Raw genomic sequence first — 18,169 nt, 5'->3', positions numbered from 1 at the left:
TGGTATATATTGGGATTTTCCCTTTCGCATTTTATGATGCAAAGTCAGATGTGTTGCATTATTGGAAATGTAGAGGTGTCGGAGGTGCAAAGGGGCATTTGTAATAATGCTTTGAGTTTGGTGTGCTTTTGGTCCTAGTATCCAGCTAAAAATCAGCAAATGTATTTGTGCATGTTAGTTTACCCATAAGGAATTTAATTCCAAATGTTTATCTTGTCTAAGAAGTGCAATCCTGATACTTGTAAATATTTTGCTAACTCTGGTTGAAGGATATTTTCTTTGAGTTAGAAATTTATAAACCTTTGTGGAGCATAGGAAGTTCCAGAATTATTTTTTTTCCTACTTCTAACTTTCTAAATATTCAGTGTTGAGCTAATATTCATTGAAGTAGATTAAAGAAAAGCAAAAAATTAACTTCGTCTTTTGAAAACCTAAGGAAAAAAAAAACACAAGAATTGAAAAAAAAAATAGTTTTCGTCTGCTGAAAACATAAGAATTTAAAGAAAAAGACTGTATTTGTTTCCTGGTTTAAGTAGGCTGAGCTTCAGACCCTTAACATAACATAGGTGGAAACAAACCACCCTTTCTTAATGATATCAGGTGTGCCGTCTTCTAAGGGGATTGTTTGTTTCATGTTGCATTTGAAAGATCAGAGTTTGAGACTGATTTAACTGTTTGTCACGCATGAAGTGAGAAATGGGGTCATTCCTTCATAAAATAGACCTCCAAATGGCTGGCTAATTGGATTGTCCAGTGTTATGACAGAAAAGTGAATCTTTGGATTGGGTTATGTCTGTGAGGTTGCTACATGGACTTCTCTACATAGAGTTTCTAACCACTGTAAGTTGCTTGTCCATTTTTAGAGGTTAAACCAGGTTTAGTCACTATCCTCACATTTTTTAGGAGAGGATCTGGCTTTGGGGGCATTGCTTGAGGTGGATAATCACTTCTCCTCCATGCTTGGCTGATATTGCTTGTGCCGGTGGTGGTGTTACCTACATCACTAGGTGTACTGCAGTGTGGCATGCTGACAACATAAGCATGCAGCCCCCTCCCCCACCCCACCCCCCACACACATTTATTTGCCTTTTTTTGCCACTTGCATAGTTCTGTTATGATCTTGACTCTTGCCCCCCCCAATGAAAAGTAGCTCTCTCTGGTTTATTTGATGAAAACTGTTTTTTTTTTTTTCTGTCGCATATGGAAGTAGGCTGCTTGGGGCCCTCTTCTCCTGAAGGCGTGTCTGTAATTTCCAGACTGCCCATGGACAGAAATGGTCCTCTTCCCAGCTCATTGGGTGAGTTTGAGACCTGGGGCAGGCATGATATCTGGCTCCCACCCTGGAGATTACCGCACAATATTATTTTCTTAGTCCATACATACATCATACATACATACATACATACATACACATACATATACATACATATACATACATATATATATATATATATATATATATATATATATATATATATATATATATATATATATACACACACACCTCCATCTTGACTACATGGAGTAGATCTTGAAGTAGTTCTGTCACAGATTGGAGTACTGTGGGCTGTTTTTCTAGTGCCTTTTCCATGGACCTCCAGACTAAAGATTGGCCCTGGCTTGTGAGGAGGCACAGGATGAGCTTGCTTCAGGGTCCATGTCTGAGGATGGGTGCTCATTTGACCGTCTACAGGAGATGGTCACTGGTGTGGGGTATTGTGTGTAGGGTCCTAAGTTGGATCCCTGTACTCTGTTTGGTCCAGGCATTTCAGGCACTTGACAATCTGCATATCCTTGTCTGCTCCATGCTCTATATACCTCTAACTCTTAACATTAGGCTTACTGGAGTCCCAGTGTGACCATACCTTTGATGGAATGGAAGAAACTAATGGATCCCTTCTGTGTCATGAGGGTGAGGGGGAAGAATTGTGCCTTTGACCGTACTGAATCCTTACACTCTTTAGGATGCATTTGCAGAAGGTGCCATGTTAATGTAGGAATTCTGGTCTTTCAGGTACTCCTCTTAGACTGTGATTTTTGGTAGAATGGAGGCACCTCTACTCTGCGAGTCCTGTCCAGGGTTGGGGGGGATTTTGGGTCCTGCCAGTGGTTTGGGGATTGTGGGCCCTCTCTATGGCTTGGGGATTGTGGGCCCTCTCTATGGCTTGGGGATTGTGGGCCCTCTCTGTGGCTTGGGGATTATGGGTTCTCTCCATGGCTTGGGGATTGTGTGTCCTGTCCATGGGGCAGGGACTTGTGAGTGGGATCCGTCCATCACAGCAACCTGGAAAGATTCTCCTCCCATGTGATCTGAAGCTGATTTTGTTTAGTTCCCTGGGAGCAGTGCTTCCCCTGAAAACTTACACCATCAGACAGGTGATTGGGTGGCGGGGGGTGACTTTAGAGAGGACTAGATTGAGGAAGGGTTGCTCTTCAGCGACTGTGGGATTTAGGGCCTTCATCTGTGTTTTTTTTTTTTCAACTAGCCGGATTGTAGTTCTTTATCATTGAATTCGTATGTAGCAGATGTAGCTTTCTCCTGGAATGTGGAATTGAGGATAGCTTTTTGTGTTAATTTTCCCCACGCTGGGATTGAGGGCCCTCAACTGCACATTTTCATGTAGCCACGTTTCAGTGCTTTTTTTTTTTTTTTTGCAAAGTTGAGCCCATGATCTTGAATTGGGGATAGTGTTTCACTTTTCTTGTTACAAGTATGGCTGGTTTTCACATGAGCTACTGCCTGTTGCATGTACTTGGGCACACTTGCTAGATGGCTGTGGGCTTTGATTAGGTTGTCTGATGTGGGGATAGAGCTTAAGACTCTTACTTTTTCCTGGATGTCCTCTTTGATGGCCTATGTCTGAACAAAGCACTCTTATGGTTCCTGTATACTATCTTTCTAGGAGGGAGATTTCCTACCCCTTTGTTTCCACTAAGCTATACGGGAGTCTGATTCCCCCAGAGGAAGGGCAAGTCAATCCCAGATTTCCTCCTTCTCTTCTCAGGCAAGACTTATCACTTCTGACATAGTCAAGTTCTTCCTTCCTTCTGTAATCTTGTGGGTGCTTTGTCATTGGGGCTTCTCCCTCTGGTCTCGCAAGCATCCCTTGCATAGTGATTGAGTGACAGCCCTCTGGGCCTGCTTTCCTTTTGTATGTAGGGTTTTTGGGTCCCCCCCCCGCCCCGGGGTATAAGGGAGAAGAATCCATCCAGTCCTCCCTCGGTCCAGGGATCTAAGAAGACTGCTTACCAAATGAGATTCTCATTCCCTGAGTAGATTGGTCTCTTAAAGCATAGATAACACGGATGATTCTGTTGTAGGTCTTTCCAATGTCTCCACCCCATCCTGGAGAGAGAAATGGGGCCTGCATTGGTCCTCATTCATGTCTCTGTCCATCTGAATCAGCTTGGATGGTAATTTCCTTGTCCCGCAGGCGTGTGGGGGGGGGGTCCCTTCTCTGCTTCCATGTGGTTGGTCTTGGAAGGGAGGTTGTTGATGATGCACTAGCTTTTACTGCAGGAGAGTCTTGTGATGGGGATCTCCTCATTCTCAAAGGAACCCCCTTCCAAGAAATCATATCAGCATCATGCAGCCTAGGTCCTTGAGAATCACCACACATAGCAGAGGAGCTGTCTAAGCTCAGGGCCTTATTTACCCTCCTTCTGGTCACTATTTTGTGGATGATCTGGATTTAACTTTTACTGAGCCTTCTTTCAGTAGGCCACTCTAATCATTAGCCAGACAATTGGAACCTCATTGTTCCATTAGACCATATGTCTATCTTAGCCCCCCCCCCTCAAACCAGGGACTACTACTAGATGTGTGGACAAATAAGTGAAATGGCACCTTTATTGACCGCTGACTAGTTATGGTGGTGTTTGGTGTTGCTGGTAGCAGTGTCATCCTTTATTGAGAGCAACTTTTTTTTCTGTACTTGAATCCCTTTGCCCTGCATTAGCCTGATCAGACGGACAAAACTCTCTAGTATTAGTAGCTGACCCCTTGTGTGCTTCTACCTTGGAGGAGAGATTTAGTCTCCTAACAGATGATGCAGTCCTACTGAGAGTTACCACCACCTCCATGTGAATGTAGTTATAGCCACAGAGCTTATTACTTGGTTTGGCAGGTGGCCTTCTCTCTCCTTTTTGTGAGGCTCAGACTCCCAACCCTGGTTTCCTGGAGTTTGCATAAAGGGCTCCTGGGTACATACTGACAGACCTCCCTTGATGCAAAGGGGGAGTTGTGCTTTCAGTCCCAGTGCTTCAGGTCTCGAGGCAACCCACTTCTTATAAGTGGGACTGAGTAGGCTGTTTCTACAGTGGAGTTTTTCTTGCCCTGGGTAAGGGTTTTGGCTTGCAGGTCCTTTTAGAGATGGGCAAAGGTGTGCTGTTAGTAATTCTTTGTTGGTTTGTGCTGATTGGCTTCTTTGAGAATATGGTGTAGTAGCACCTTTTCAGCTTGTGCTTTGCATCTCCAGTATTGCTAGCGAATCTTATCTTGGGTCTGCTGAAGTTCATGAAAGAAGTACAAGATCACATACCTTTTCTGATTGGTCAGTTTCCCTTCTCCAGACTCCTGTTTGGGGGTTGAGGGTTCTTCATGATGTCATGGTGTACCAGCCAGTTAAGGTGTGTTATGGTGCATTCTTCCATCCTTGAGGGATTCCTTGTTCACCCGCCAAGATACCTGCCTGACCACCCTCTGGCAGTTAGCACAGAATAATTGGATATAGTTCCTGTGGTACATTTTCTGATTCCTGCAGCCATTTGTCTACTGTGTGACCTTGAGCGAATAACTTAACCAGATATTGCTTGGGGGCAACTGGGAATTTGGGCTAGGCTCCTCAATGGTTTCTCTGACTGAAAGCCTAGCAACTGTCTTTTAAAGAGTCCATGAAGGATATCTGCCCTTCAGGTCAGGGCTTGTTAGTTCTGTCCCACATTATTCACAAAGTGCGCATCTGGTTACAGTTCTCTTAGACTACAGTAAACCAAGATTTTTTCTATAGCTAGATGACTGGCTCCTTCCTGCATTCTGTGATGGCTCTGGAGAGCAAAAGGTGAGTCTTCTCAGTTCCCTTATTCCATTTGTTACAAATTCAAACATTTCCTTTCTTATATGTACAGTAAAATTGTCTTCAGCCTTACTTCCCCACATCAACTTTGTCAGCCTTCAACAGTTTCCATTCTCTTTTCGTATAGTTATATCTCAGAACCTTAAGTCTTATGACACGATCTGATTTGTGATCCCCTTGTACAAGTTTTCATAGGAAAGCTCTTCACTGGACAGTACAAATCCGGTTGTGTAAACATATAACCCCTTATTTTCTGTTTTGAATTTCTAGAGTCTGTTGAATGCATTTACATTGTTGGCTGGATAATACCAGCCTTGATTTAAGGAAATGCTATTCAGTTTTGGACACCTTTGACTACTGTCACTACAAATGCATCTGCTGTTGAGTGGTGGAAGATGTATTTCAATAGACAGAATGTTCAAGGTGCCTAGTAGCATCAAGATTCTTCATGTAAATATTCTGGAAGCGAGAACATTTCTGCTGGTTTTTGCTGGCCTTTTGAGACTCCCTACCCCTACGGAATACTCTATTTAGGTAACCTGGTTGCATGGTATAGCAACAGAAAAGGAGGAATGCGGTCCTCTCCCCTCTTTGGGGAGAGATTGAGGATATGGTAGAGGGCGGTCCAAGGACGCTACTTTCTAATAACAGTCCACATTCTATGGAAGGCCAGCTCCCTGGCAGACAGATTCTGTTTCTGTCTTATCTCATGGATGGTCTAAGCATGCGGTCTATTTCTGCTTCTTTTAACAAATACCAGTTCCCAGCCCCCTATTCTGGAAGGATTCATAGGACGATACTAGGCTATTGGCCTGGAGGCCCTTATAAGCCTAGCCAAGAATTTTACCCATGTTCCTACAAAGTTAGCACCTGTTTTCCCTGTCCAGCAGGGACACGTGGGATCCCAGGGGTATATTTTCTGTTTCCCATCCAGTCGTCCAGGTTCCTCTACTATTTTCAACTCCTACATAACATGCTTTTATTCTCCATCATCTGTGAAAGCTTGTTTTGTAGTCTCTGCACTAATTATCACTCTTTTACTGGAGATCGAGATGTGGGACCACAACTTTTGGTACAAAAATATTGAAATGCAAACCATTAAATTTTGTGAACGCAATCTTCCAACATGAGTAACTGCCATATCTTCACTCATGATTAGTGTGACTTAGCCACAGCTTTACTTAAAAATAGGAAATAATGAATAATTGCCCATCAGACTATGTTCCCTTGTAAATTATAACACTGATGCACCATTCTGCAGCTCCTCATGATCTAAGAAACTTATGAAGGCAAACAGAACACAACAGAATAAGCAGCAACAGAAACACTGACTGGAAAGAGCAGGAAGTAACGCATCAAAGAGTGTATGGCAAAGCCATAATTTTCAGTACCTGACAGATCAACTACTGCAGAATTTATAGTCTCTACAATTCTTAATCATTATGTTGGTCAAAATAAAAAATATCAGAGACAGGCAGCAAACACTTCCAGAACTACAGCTAGCTGTGGTGCTCTCTGATGATCCCCAGACTTGCACTCCCTGAAGTCAAAGTTGAGGAGAAAAAATGGTGCAGCCGCTTCCTTCAGCCTGCCCTAGTTCTGGATGTTCTTCATTCCACATTGCTGCAGTCCTAACTATTGGGTAGTCCGCTGTCCAGTCGGCCCGAATACCAAAGTATATGGCTGACGTCGGTCAGGGCGCATTAGACTGACGTCAGTACGTCAGGGTACTAATGCGCATGACCGACGTCATATCCTCAGTCTTTTTTGCCGCATGGTCCGATGCAGAAGCAATTTTGCGAGTGCAGGTTGGCGTTCTGAAAGTTTCTGAAGTCAGAGTTTCAGACCGAATCAAAGTTGGCTAAGTACCCGTTAGAATATTTTGTTTTTTCTTGCCTCAGTATTTAACCGGATGTCAGAAAAAGTGAATAACTGTATTTCTTGTGGGAAACAGATACCTCATAGGGATTACCATACTTTGTGTATACCTTGTTTAGGGCCTGAGCACGACGTTGTTGGATGCCGCTCTTGTGCTAGATTTAACAAACGCACTATTAAGAGAAGGTTAGACTGTGCCAGGTTAGTGTTTGGGAAGCGTTGTAATTATAAGATGCCGCCGATGCTCCGGCCGCTTCGCTAAAAAGCAAAGATAAAGCAGCAGCCTAGGGGAGGAACCGACAGTCCCAGACGCCGGTTCTTTGGAAGGCTCAGTGGAGCCGGAGGTTTTGCCAGGTGTCTCTTTGGAGTCTCAGGAGAGACTTTACTGTTACAGGATGCATCCTCTCAGGAAGTAGGCCAGGCTGAGGGGCTTCTCAGGTGGCTGTTCTTCCCTCTCTTCCTAAGGTGGTTAGAGCCTCCCCTTCAGTTTCCAAGGCTTCTTTGAGGGGCAGGCCAAGTTTAGCTTCTGTGGGGTTTCCCCTAGTGCTTCAGGATCTTTGCCTAAGAAACATATGCTTAAAATGGCAGAGGATTTGATTACTATGATTAGGGGTTCTATGCCCCTCCTGATAAGAGGCCTAGGGTGGAACCTGAGTTTGAGAGTTTTGAGCAATGCTCGAGGCTTCGGAGTCTTCGGCTGAAGACTTGCAGGAGTACCCTCCTTATTCTGATTCTGATGTGGATGATTCTACTCCTTCTGCTTCTCCTCCTGAGGATTTTTCATTTTCAGAGACTCTGCATTCCATGAGGGAGCATTTTAAATGGGAAGGTCAAGATTTCTCTGATTCCAGGAAAAGGCTTAGGAATTCTTGTTTTACCCCAGCATAGGCCTTTAGCTATACCTCCTGTTTTGAATGTGGTGGAAGATGTGTTTGCAGAGGCTTCCCTGAATCCTGATTCTTTGCCTCCTGCCCCAGTTAAACCGGATAGGTATTATAGGGTGCCTGAAGCTCATAAGTATCTTTTAAGAGTCCTAGGGCAGACCCAGAAACTGTCTCTCAGGGGCCTAAAGGTGTGAAGGCCTCAGTTGTTAAAAATCCTGTCCCTCCTGATAAAGAGGCAAGGGCTTTGGATAGATGGGGAAAGAAAGTGTATACTTCTTCCACTTTAGCCATGAGGGCTTGAATTGTCAGTTTCACATGTTAAAATATCAGAATTATCTTCTTTCACAGTTGAAATCTAAGGTGGATGCTCTGGCTGAAGGTATTGAGTGTAAAGAGTTGCAGGATTTAGTTCATGTGTCTGAACAGGTGGGTAAACATTCCTTGCAGTGTGGTTTTGATGCTGTGCAGGCCTCCTCCAGGGTGGCTGCCACTGGTTCTGTTCTTCGTGGCACGCCTGGCTGAGAGATCAGAATTTAGCTGAGCATGTTAAGACAAGGATTTTGGATGCTCCTTTACAGTCTGATGTGTTGTTTGGTTCGCCTGTGGAAGCAGTTTTGAAGAAAATGGAGGACAAGGCTAAGTCTATGCAAACTGTTAAAGATTTTTTGCAGGTGCAGCCTCCGAAGTTTAGTAGAAATTGGCCTACTAAGGGATGGACTTATCCTGCTTATGATTCCCAGTCTAGGGGTAGGTCTAGACGTGGTAGGGGCAGAGCTCAGGGTTCTTTTAGGCCTAGGACAGGAGTTCCCCTGCTCAGACTTCTGGTGAGGGCAGGGGTCAGTCCTTTCGTAAGCAGACCCAATGACCTGCCTTTTCAGCTGCCAGTACGTTCTCGCCTGGCAGCTCCTTTGGGAGGAAGGCTGTCTCTTTTCAAAGAAAATTGGGATTTAATTACCCAAGACAGATGGGTTCTGGATATTATTCACCACGGTTACAGGTTTTATTTCCATACCTTGCCTCCTTTCAAAGGCATGCCAGACATTCCTCCTCTTCAAAGAACAGAGGCTCACAAGCAAATTTCTCTGTTGCTCCAAATAGGGGCCATTCAGTCAGTTCCTGTGCCGGAAAGGGGCCTAGGATTTTATTCTCGCCTGTTCCTAGTACCAAAGAAGGGGAACACGTGGAGACCAATTCTGGATTTATCTATCCTCAACACTTATCTGGACATTCCCGAAAGGAAAAGGCTGGGGTCATAACTTTTCAAGAAGGGGGGTTGCTCTTCAGCGACTGTGGGATTTAGGGCCTTCATCTGTGTTTTTTTTTTCAACTAGCCGGATTGTAGATGTTCTTCGTCTTCCATTGCTGCAGTCCTTACTATTGGGTATAGTCCGCGTCCAGTCGGCCCCCAGAGTATAAGGCTGACATCGGTCAGGCGCTTGACTGGCGTGCGTCAGGGTACTAATGCGCCGGCGTCTTTCCTCAGTCTTTTTGCCATGGCCCGATGCAGAAGCAGTTTTGCGAGTGCAGGTTGGCGTTCTGAAATATTTCAAAAGGGGAGTTTCAGACCGAAACAGAGTTGGCTAAGTACCCGTTGGGGAACATTTTGGTTTTCTTGCCTCAGTTTTTTACGGATGTCAGAAAAAGTGAATAACTGTATTTCTTGTGGGAAACAGATACCTCATAGGGATTACCATACCTTGTGTATACCTTGTTTAGGGCCTGAGCACGGCGTTGTTGGTTGCGCTCTTGTGCTAGGTTTAAAAAAGCCTATTAAAGGAGGTTAGACTGTGCCAGGTTAGTGTTTGGGAAGCGTTGCAATTATAAAATGCCGTCGGATGCTCCGGCCCCCGCTTCTCAAAAGGAAAAAAACAGCGAAGCCTAGTGTTGATGAACCGGCGCTCCCGGACGTCGCTTCTTTAGAAAACTCAGTGGAGCCAGAGGTTTTGCCAGGATTTTTGGAGTCTCAGGCAGAAACTTTACTGTTACAGGATGTGCCTTCTCGGAGGTAGGCCAGGCTGAGGGGCTTCTCAGGTAACTGTTCTTCCCTCTCTTCCCAAGGTAGTTAGAGCCTCTCCTTCTGTTGCTAAAACTTCTTTGAGAGGTAGGCCTAGTTCAGCTTCAGGGGGGGCTTCTCCTAGCATTTCGGGTTCTGTACCTAAGAAACATATGCTTAAAATGGCAGAAGATTTGATTACTATGGAGGTTCTATGCCCCCCTGATAAGAGGCCTAGGGTGGAACCGGAGTTTGATAGTTTTGAACAGTGTTCAGGGCTTCAGAGTCTTCTGCGGAAGACTTCGGGGTATCCTACTTATTCTGATTCTGATGTGGATGATTCCACTCCTACAGCTTCTCCGCCTGAGGATTTCTCATTTTCAGAGACTCTGCATTCCATGAGGAGCACTTTAAATGGGAAGGCCAGGATTACTCTGATTCGGGAAAAAGGCTTAGGGAATTCTTGTTTTCCCCAGCATGGGCCCCTTAGCTATTCCTCCTGTGTTGAATGTGGTGGAAGATGTTTTGCAGAGGCTTCCCTAAACCCCTGACTCTTTGCCTCCTGCTCCTGTTAAGCCCCCTTGTTTTTTTAAGGAAAAAATTTTTAAAAAGGGTTTTGGCCCCGAAAAAGGGCCTTTTTTCCCCATTAAGGGGGGTTAATTTGTTTAAAAAAAAGTTTCCTTTTTAAAGGGGGACCCAGGAAACTTAAATTTTTTTTTTTTCAAGGGGGGGCCTAAAGGGGGGTTAAGGCTTTCGGGTGGGGTTTTAAAAATCCCTGTTTTTCCCACCTAAAAATTTTAAAGAGGGGCCCAAGGGGGGGCTTTGGTTTGGGGGGTGGGGGGAAAAAGGGGGGGGGGGGGGGGGGGGTTTTTTTTTTTTTTTTACTCCTTTCCTCTACCCTTTTTGGGGGAAAATGCCCTTTTTCAAAGAAAATTTTTTTAAATTCTCAAGAAAAAGGGTGTTGGATATATTAAGGTTCGTTTTTTATTTCCCAACAATGCCCCCTTTAAAAGGATCCCGCGCCTCCTAAAAAGGGGCTCCAACAATTTTCTGTTCTAGATGGGGGGTTTCAGATCCCTGGCAGAAAAGGGGCCAGGATTTTTTTCTCCCTTTCCAGTCCAAAGGGGGACGTGGAAAAATTTTGGATTTATCTCTCCTCAACACTTTTCTGGACATTTCCCAAGTTCAAGATGTTGACGTTACAACAGCTTTTACCTTTCTAGGCAAAGATCACTGGATGGTAACTTTAGATCTCAAGGAAGCTTACCTTCATGTGCCTATAAGGCTAAATTGCAGGAAGTATCTCTGATTTCGAGGCTGGAAATTCTCATTATCAAGTTCTCTGCATTGCCCTTTGGCTTATCTACTACTTCGGTATTCACAAAGGTTCCTGGCTCAGTGATAACACGCCAGGCTTCAAGGAATTCAAATCTATCCTTACTTGGGCGACTGCCTGATTCTGGCTCAAGAAAGGAAGACCTTCTACAGCATCTGGGAATATGTTATAGCAGTGCTAAGATGCCTAGAGTATTCTGTGAGCGAAATAAAAGTCCAGTCTGATACCCTCTCAAGACATGTGCTTTCTGGGTGTAGAGACTAGATCGCCCAGCCAGATGGCCTTGCACAACCCCGGACAAACTAAAAGAGTCTGTCACTTTACTTCCATCAACTATCTCATCAGTCCATTACTGACTGCAAGGACAGTCCTTCAAGCATTAGGGTTCATGGCATCTTGTTCTGGGTACTTCCCAATGCCAAACTGCATATAGAGGCTACAATGGTAACTCAAAAATGTATGGACACAGCACTGCCCTTGCCAAGTTGGTTGCTCCAAATTCAAATAATACCTTGCCTTCAAAAGAATTCTTGTGGTGGGCTCAGAGATGTCACCCTAAACAAAGGACTCTCTGTAGCAATGACCCGGCCAGAGGCAAGTCAGATTTTGAGCCAGATGCGGACATTGCTTGGGAGCTCACGCATCTAAGTGGAAAGTGGATACAAGACAGAGTGGCCTGCCAGACTACAGCATCTACATATCAACATGAAGGAGATGTTAGCAGTCCGAGTTTGCATTAATGGCTTTCAAGGTTACTTCTTCCTGGGGCGGGGTGTTGATTCTAACAGACAACACAGCTGTCATGTGAGTACATCGGCTGGCAAGGACACATTTCTGCCATCACTATGCGGGCAAGCAGTGATTTATGGGAGACATCTAGCTAAAGCTTGCAACTAACTCTTCAGTATGGGTTTCTGCCAGAACTTTAGAACTCCTTAGCAGATGTGTTAAACGAACCAACAAATCCTTAGGATACAGGAAGGTGGAAACTGGATCTTCATATGTATTTCCAGAAATTATTTGACAGTGTCATGGGAACTCCAGACATAGATCACTGTTAACTTCTCCACTATTCCATAGCTGTAGTATTGCACAAAGGGTTTCATCCACAGCTTGGAAGTGGATGCTCTGTCTTTCAGTTGGAAACCTTCATGTATGTACTTTCCTGCACTTTCCTCTTCTTCCAAAGGTACTATTAAAGTGGACTTAAGACCAGGCTGAGGGATGATTTTGATAGCTCTCCAGATTATTTTATAAACTTGCTGGTACACTACTACAGTCTAGTGGCCTCCACCCAGCCGCTTTTACCTCATTCCTCATCTATTTATCTCAGAAGGGTCATCTGCTCAGCCATATCTCCAAACTTCACTCTCTTCATCTAACAAGCCTGGCATGTCCATTGTGACACAGCGGGTCTCCGGCTTCCTCAACAAGTTTTAAATATGATTATGAGCTAGGAGCCCTAAGTACAGGAGTATCACTTACAGAAAAATAGAAGATTTATTTTATTTTTGGAGTACAGCAAAATTTACGGTTTTGAGCCCTAATTTGAGTGTAGCTCTTCAATATCTTACTGAGTTATTAGACAAAGGTTTGTCCTTCTCTTTTCCATTAAGATTCAACCGCGCAATAATTTCAGCTCACTATGATTGTGACCCACCTTTGTTTTTTGTAACATCTTGTTCAAGCCGGTTTCTTAGAGGGCGAGAATATAAGACCCACGTAGAGCTCTCCTGCTTGGGATCTCAGTTTTGTGTTGGAAAAACTTACTCTACAACCTTTTGAGCCTGCAGCTACTGCTGAATTGAAATACTTGTCATGGAAGACTGCTTTTCTGTTGGCCTATTACTTCTGCAAAGAAGGGTGTCTGAGTTACCGACTCTTATGGCAGTAGAGGCACTTTTGATTTTCCATAAGGATAGGAGTATCATTACATTGCCATCCTTCCTTTGTACCTAAGGAGTTTCTAGTGTGGCTTTAAACCGGCTATTCATTTGCCTACGTTTTATGGACCCTCAAAATAAAGGGAAAAGATTTAGATGTGCACGAACATTTAATTGTTATTTAAACAGGACTAAGGATTTTAGGCAGTCTCTCAGTTGTTTGTTTCTTTTTGCTTTTGGGAGTTCACAGGGCAAGCACCATGTCAAAACAAACTTCCTTCTGGGTGGTTGGCTTTTGCATTGCATTTGTTGTTCCATCGCCACTGGCAAGGAGATTCCAGCTGGGATTGGGCCTCATTCCACTAGGGCTACTGCCGCTTCAGCAACACATTTCTAAGGGGTGGCAACTAAGGATATTTTACTGGGAAAACGCTACTTGGAGTTCAGTGCATACTTTCCTACCAGCATTTATCACCTTCCTATCTGCTCTAAGTCTGGGGAGGTAGTTTGCCCAGCTATTTTGCAGGAAAGCATGTTGTCGGCTCACCACATCTTTGTGATTTGCCAGCCTCCCCGCCCCTCCTACGCTGGGATTCTGCAATGGTAAGGACTGCAGCAATGGAAGGCGAAGAACATAGTACAGTTTTGTACCTACCATAAATGTGGTGTTAGGGATTCCGTGCTGCAATCAATCTCTCCCTCCTTCCCCTCTGTGTTTAGGGGTGGTTGTGTGGATAAGGTTTACATGCTTATATTTTGTATATATTCTTGTATATATTGCACATGTTTTTGGTGCGGGTATTTTGGGACTTGTATCTTTTTCAAGGGTCTTCCTGACATCTGGGGCAAGAAAGACTGAGATGGCGTCGGTCCATGCGCATTAGTACCCTGGCGTACTGGCGTCAGTCTAATCGCCTGACCCGACAATATACTACTCTGGTATGGGCCGACTGGGCCAGACTATGCAATAGTAAGGACTGCCTTGTGGAATCCTCGAACATCTACATTTTATAGTGAGTACAAAACTGTACTTTCTTTATCATTGAATTACGTACTTCTTAGCAGATGTAGCTTTCTCCTGGAATGTGGAGATTGTCGAGGGATAGCTTTTGTGTTAAATTTCACGCTGGGATTGAGGGCCTCAATAACACTGACTTTTCATGTATACGTTTCAGTGCTTTTTTTTTTTTTTTTTTTTTGCAAGGATTGGCCCATGATCTTCGGATTGGGGATAGTGTTTCACTTTTCACTTTGTTACAAGTGGCTGGTTTCACATGAGCTACTGCCTGTTGCATGTACTTGGGCACACTAGATGGCTGCTGGGCTTTGATTGGGATTGTCTGATGTGGGGATAGGGGCTTAAGACTCTTACTTTTCCTGGATGTCCTCTTTGATGGCCTATGTCTGAACAAAGCACTCTTATGGTTCCTATACTGTATCTTTCTAGGAGGAGATTTCCTACCCCTTTGTTTCCACTAAGCTATCACAGGGAGTCTGATTCCCCACAGAGGAAGGGCAAGTCAATCCCAGATTTTCTCCAGCCTGCTTCTCAGGCAAGACTTATCACTTCTGACATAATCCAGGATTCTTCCCTTCCTTCTACCCTTAATCTTGTAGGTGCTTTGTCATTGGATCTTCTCCCTCTGGTCTCATAAGCATCCATGATGATTGGTGACAGCCCTCTGGGGTGCTTTCATAGCACTTTTATGTGGTTTTGATTCCCACTTACAGGGGTATAAGGAGAAGAATCCATCAGTCCTCCACCGGTCCAGGGATCTAAAGAGACTGCTTACCAAATGAGATTCTCATTCCTGAGTGAATTGGTCTCTTAAAGCATAGATAACACGGATGATTCGCTGTTGTGGAGTGCTTTCCAATGTGTCTCCACCCCCCATCCTGGAGAGAGGCCGGGGCCTGCATTGGTCCTCATTCATGTCTCTGTCCATCTGAATCAACTGGATAGTAATTTCCTTGTCCACAGGCGTGTGGGGGTCCTTCTCTGCTTCCATGTGGTTGGTCTTGGAAGGGAGGTTGATGATGCACTAGCTTTTTACTGCAGGAGTCTTGTGATGGGGATCTCCTCATTCTCAAGGAACCCCCTTCCAAAAATCATATCAACATCATGCAGCCTAGGTCCTTGAGAATCACCACACATAGCAGAGGCTGTATCTCGCTCAGGGCCTTATTTACCCTCCTTCTGGTCACTATTTTGTCGGATGATCTGGATTGCTTTACTGGAGGGCCTTCTTTCAGTAGGCCACTCTAATCATTATGCTTCAGACAATTTGGAACCTCATTGTTCCATTTAGACCATATGTCTATCTTAGCCCCCTCGTGCAAGGAGTTCTACTACTAGATGTGTGGACAAATAAGTGAGAATGGCACCTTATTGACCGCTGACTAGTTATGGTGGTGTTGGTATTGCTGGTATGATGTCATCCTTTATTGAGAGCAACTTTTTTCTGTACTTGAATCCCTTTGCCTCATTAGCAATCGAATGGACAAAACTCTCTAAACTGTCTAGTAGCTGACCCTTGTGTGCTTCTACCTTGGAGGAGAGATTTAGTCTCTAACAGATGATGCAGTCCTGCAAAGTTACCACCACTCCCAACACATGAATGTAGTTATAGCCACAGGCTTATTACTTGGTTTGGCAGGTGGCCTTCTCTCTCTTTGTAGAGGCTCTCAGACTCCCTGACCTTTGGTTTCCCCTGGGTTTGCATAAGGCTCCTGGGTACATACTGACAGACCTCCCTTGAGTCACAGGGGGTTTGGCGCAATTGATGGCAGCACACAGGTCTGGGGCAGCCACTTCTTATAAAATGGGACTGGTAGGCTGTTTCTACAATTAATTTTCTTGCTTACACCGTTGATATTAAGGGTTTTTGGCTTACAGATTCTGCTTTTAGGGCCGACAAGGTGTGCTGTTTAATATTAATTCTTTGTTGATTTTGTGCTGATTGGCTTCTTTTGAGAATGGTGTAGTAGCACCCGCTTCCTTTTTTCAATATCTTTGCATCTCAGTATTTTCAAGATCTTATCTTGGGTCTGCTGAAGTTCATGAAAGAAGTACAAGATCACATACCTTTTCTGATTTGGTCAGTTTTCCCACTTCTCCAGACTCCTGTTTGGGTTGAGGTTCTTCTTGAAATGTCATGGTACACTGACCAGTTGGGTGTGTTATGGTGCATTCTTCCATCCTTGAGGGATTTCCTTGTTCACCGCCAAGATACCTGCCACCCTCTGGCAGTTGTACTTTGAAACTGGTGGATATAGTTCACATGGTACATTTCTGATTCCTGCATTTGTCTACTGTGTGACTGTGGCCCGAATAACAGCAGATGTTGCTTAGGGGCAACTGAGAATTTTTGGGCGTAGGCTCCTCAATGGTTTCTCTATTTAAGCCTAGCAACTCTATCTTAAAGTCCATGGCGAGGATATCTGCCCACTTTAGGTCAGGAGGCTTTATTAGTTTCTGTCACATTATTCACAAAAGTGCGCATCTGGTTACAGTTCTCTTAGACCTGATAAACCAAGATTTTTCTATAGCTAGATGACTGGCTCATCGCTTCCTGCATTCTATGATAGCTCTGGAGAGACAAGGTGGAGAGTCTTCTCAGTTCCTTATTCCATTTGTTACAAATTCAAGTATTTCCTTTCTTATATGTACAGTAAAATTGTCTTCAGCCTTCCTTCCCACATCAGCTTTGTATCAGCCTTCAACAGTTTTCCATTCTCTTTTAAAGTATAGTTGTTCTATCTCAGAACCTTAAGTCTTATGACACGATCTGATTTGAATCCCCTTGTACAAATTTTCCTTAGAAACTCTTCACTGGACTTAGTACAAATCGGTTATTATCAAACTTGCTTATAACCTTGTTTTGCCTGTTTCACAAGTCTGTTGAATGCATTTTACATTGTTGGCTGGATAGCGCAGCCTTGATTTAAGAGGTACTATTCAGTTTTGGACACCTTTGACTACTGTCACTACAAATGCATCTGTGTTGAGTGGTGGAGATGTATTTCAATAGACAGAATGTTCAAAGGTGCCTAGTAGCATCAAGATTCTTCATGTAAATATTCTGGAAGAAGGCGAGAACATTTCTGCTGGTTTTGCAGCTTTGAGACTCCCTACCCCTCAGATACTCTATTTAGGTATAACCTGGTTGCATGAAGGTAGCAACAGAAAGGAGGGCGGTCCTCTCCTCTTTGGGGAGAGATTGAGGGGCATCTATGAGGCGGTCCAGGGGCTACTTTCTAATAACAGTCACATTCTGGGAAGAGGCCAGCTCTAGCAGACGGATTCTGTTTCTGTCTTATCTCATGGATGGTCTAAGCATGCGGTCTATTTCACTAGCCTGCTTTAACGTACAGTTCCCAGCCCCTATTCTGGAAGGATTCACATGGGACGATACTGGCCTGGGGAGGCCCTGTAAGCCCTAGCCAGAATTTTACCATGTTCCTACAAAGTTAGCACCTGTTTCCCTGTCCAGGGACATGTGTCTCCTGGTGTCCCAGGGGTATATTTTCTGCTTCCCATCCAGTCAAGTCCAAGATTCCTCTGGCCTTCCACAACTCCTACATAACATGCTTTTATTCTCCATCATCTGTAAGCTTTGTTAGTCTCTGCACCAATTAACTCCTTTCTTTTGCACAGGAGATCGGGGGATTGTGGGACACAGCACTGCTTGTTACAAAAATATTGAAATACCAAACCATTAAATTTTGTGAGCATGATCTTCCCAGCATGAGTAACTGCCATATCTTCACTCATGAATTGGAGTGCTTGTTAGCCACAGCTTTACTTAAAATAGGAATATTAGATAATTGCCCATCAGACTATGTTCATGTAAGTTACCAACACTGATGCACCATTTCTGCAGCTCCTGCGATCAGAAACATGAAGGCAAACAGAACACAACAGAATAATGGCTTAACAGAAACACTGACTGGAAAGGCAAGGAGTAGCGCATCAAAGAGTGTATGTAGAAGCCATAATTTCCAGTACCTGACAGATCAACTACTGCAGAATTTATAGTCTCTACAATTCTTAATCGTACTATTGGTCCAAAATAAAAATATCCAGAGACAGGCCTTCAAACACTTCAGAACTACAGCTA

General features: G+C 44.1%; 1 protein-coding gene across 1 annotated transcript in view; it reads left to right on the top strand.

Moving 5' to 3' along the window:
• EIF4E3 (eukaryotic translation initiation factor 4E family member 3) overlaps positions 1 to 18,169 on the top strand; it is a 344,097-nt gene that overhangs the window by 172,044 nt on the left and 153,884 nt on the right. Inside the window, exons 3-4 of the mRNA XM_044078527.1 lie at positions 16,413 to 16,423; positions 18,079 to 18,086. Coding sequence (XP_043934462.1) covers positions 16,413 to 16,423; positions 18,079 to 18,086 — 19 coding nt within the window. The remainder of the gene's footprint in view (positions 1 to 16,412; positions 16,424 to 18,078; positions 18,087 to 18,169) is intronic.

This window comes from Protopterus annectens, chromosome 7.part1 (assembly GCF_019279795.1).
Source record: "Protopterus annectens isolate FY-2018-M chromosome 7.part1, PAN1.0, whole genome shotgun sequence".
NCBI lineage: Eukaryota > Metazoa > Chordata > Ceratodontiformes > Protopteridae > Protopterus > Protopterus annectens.
Note: the sequence above shows the minus strand (reverse complement) of the source record. Positions and strands in the feature narration are given on the sequence as shown.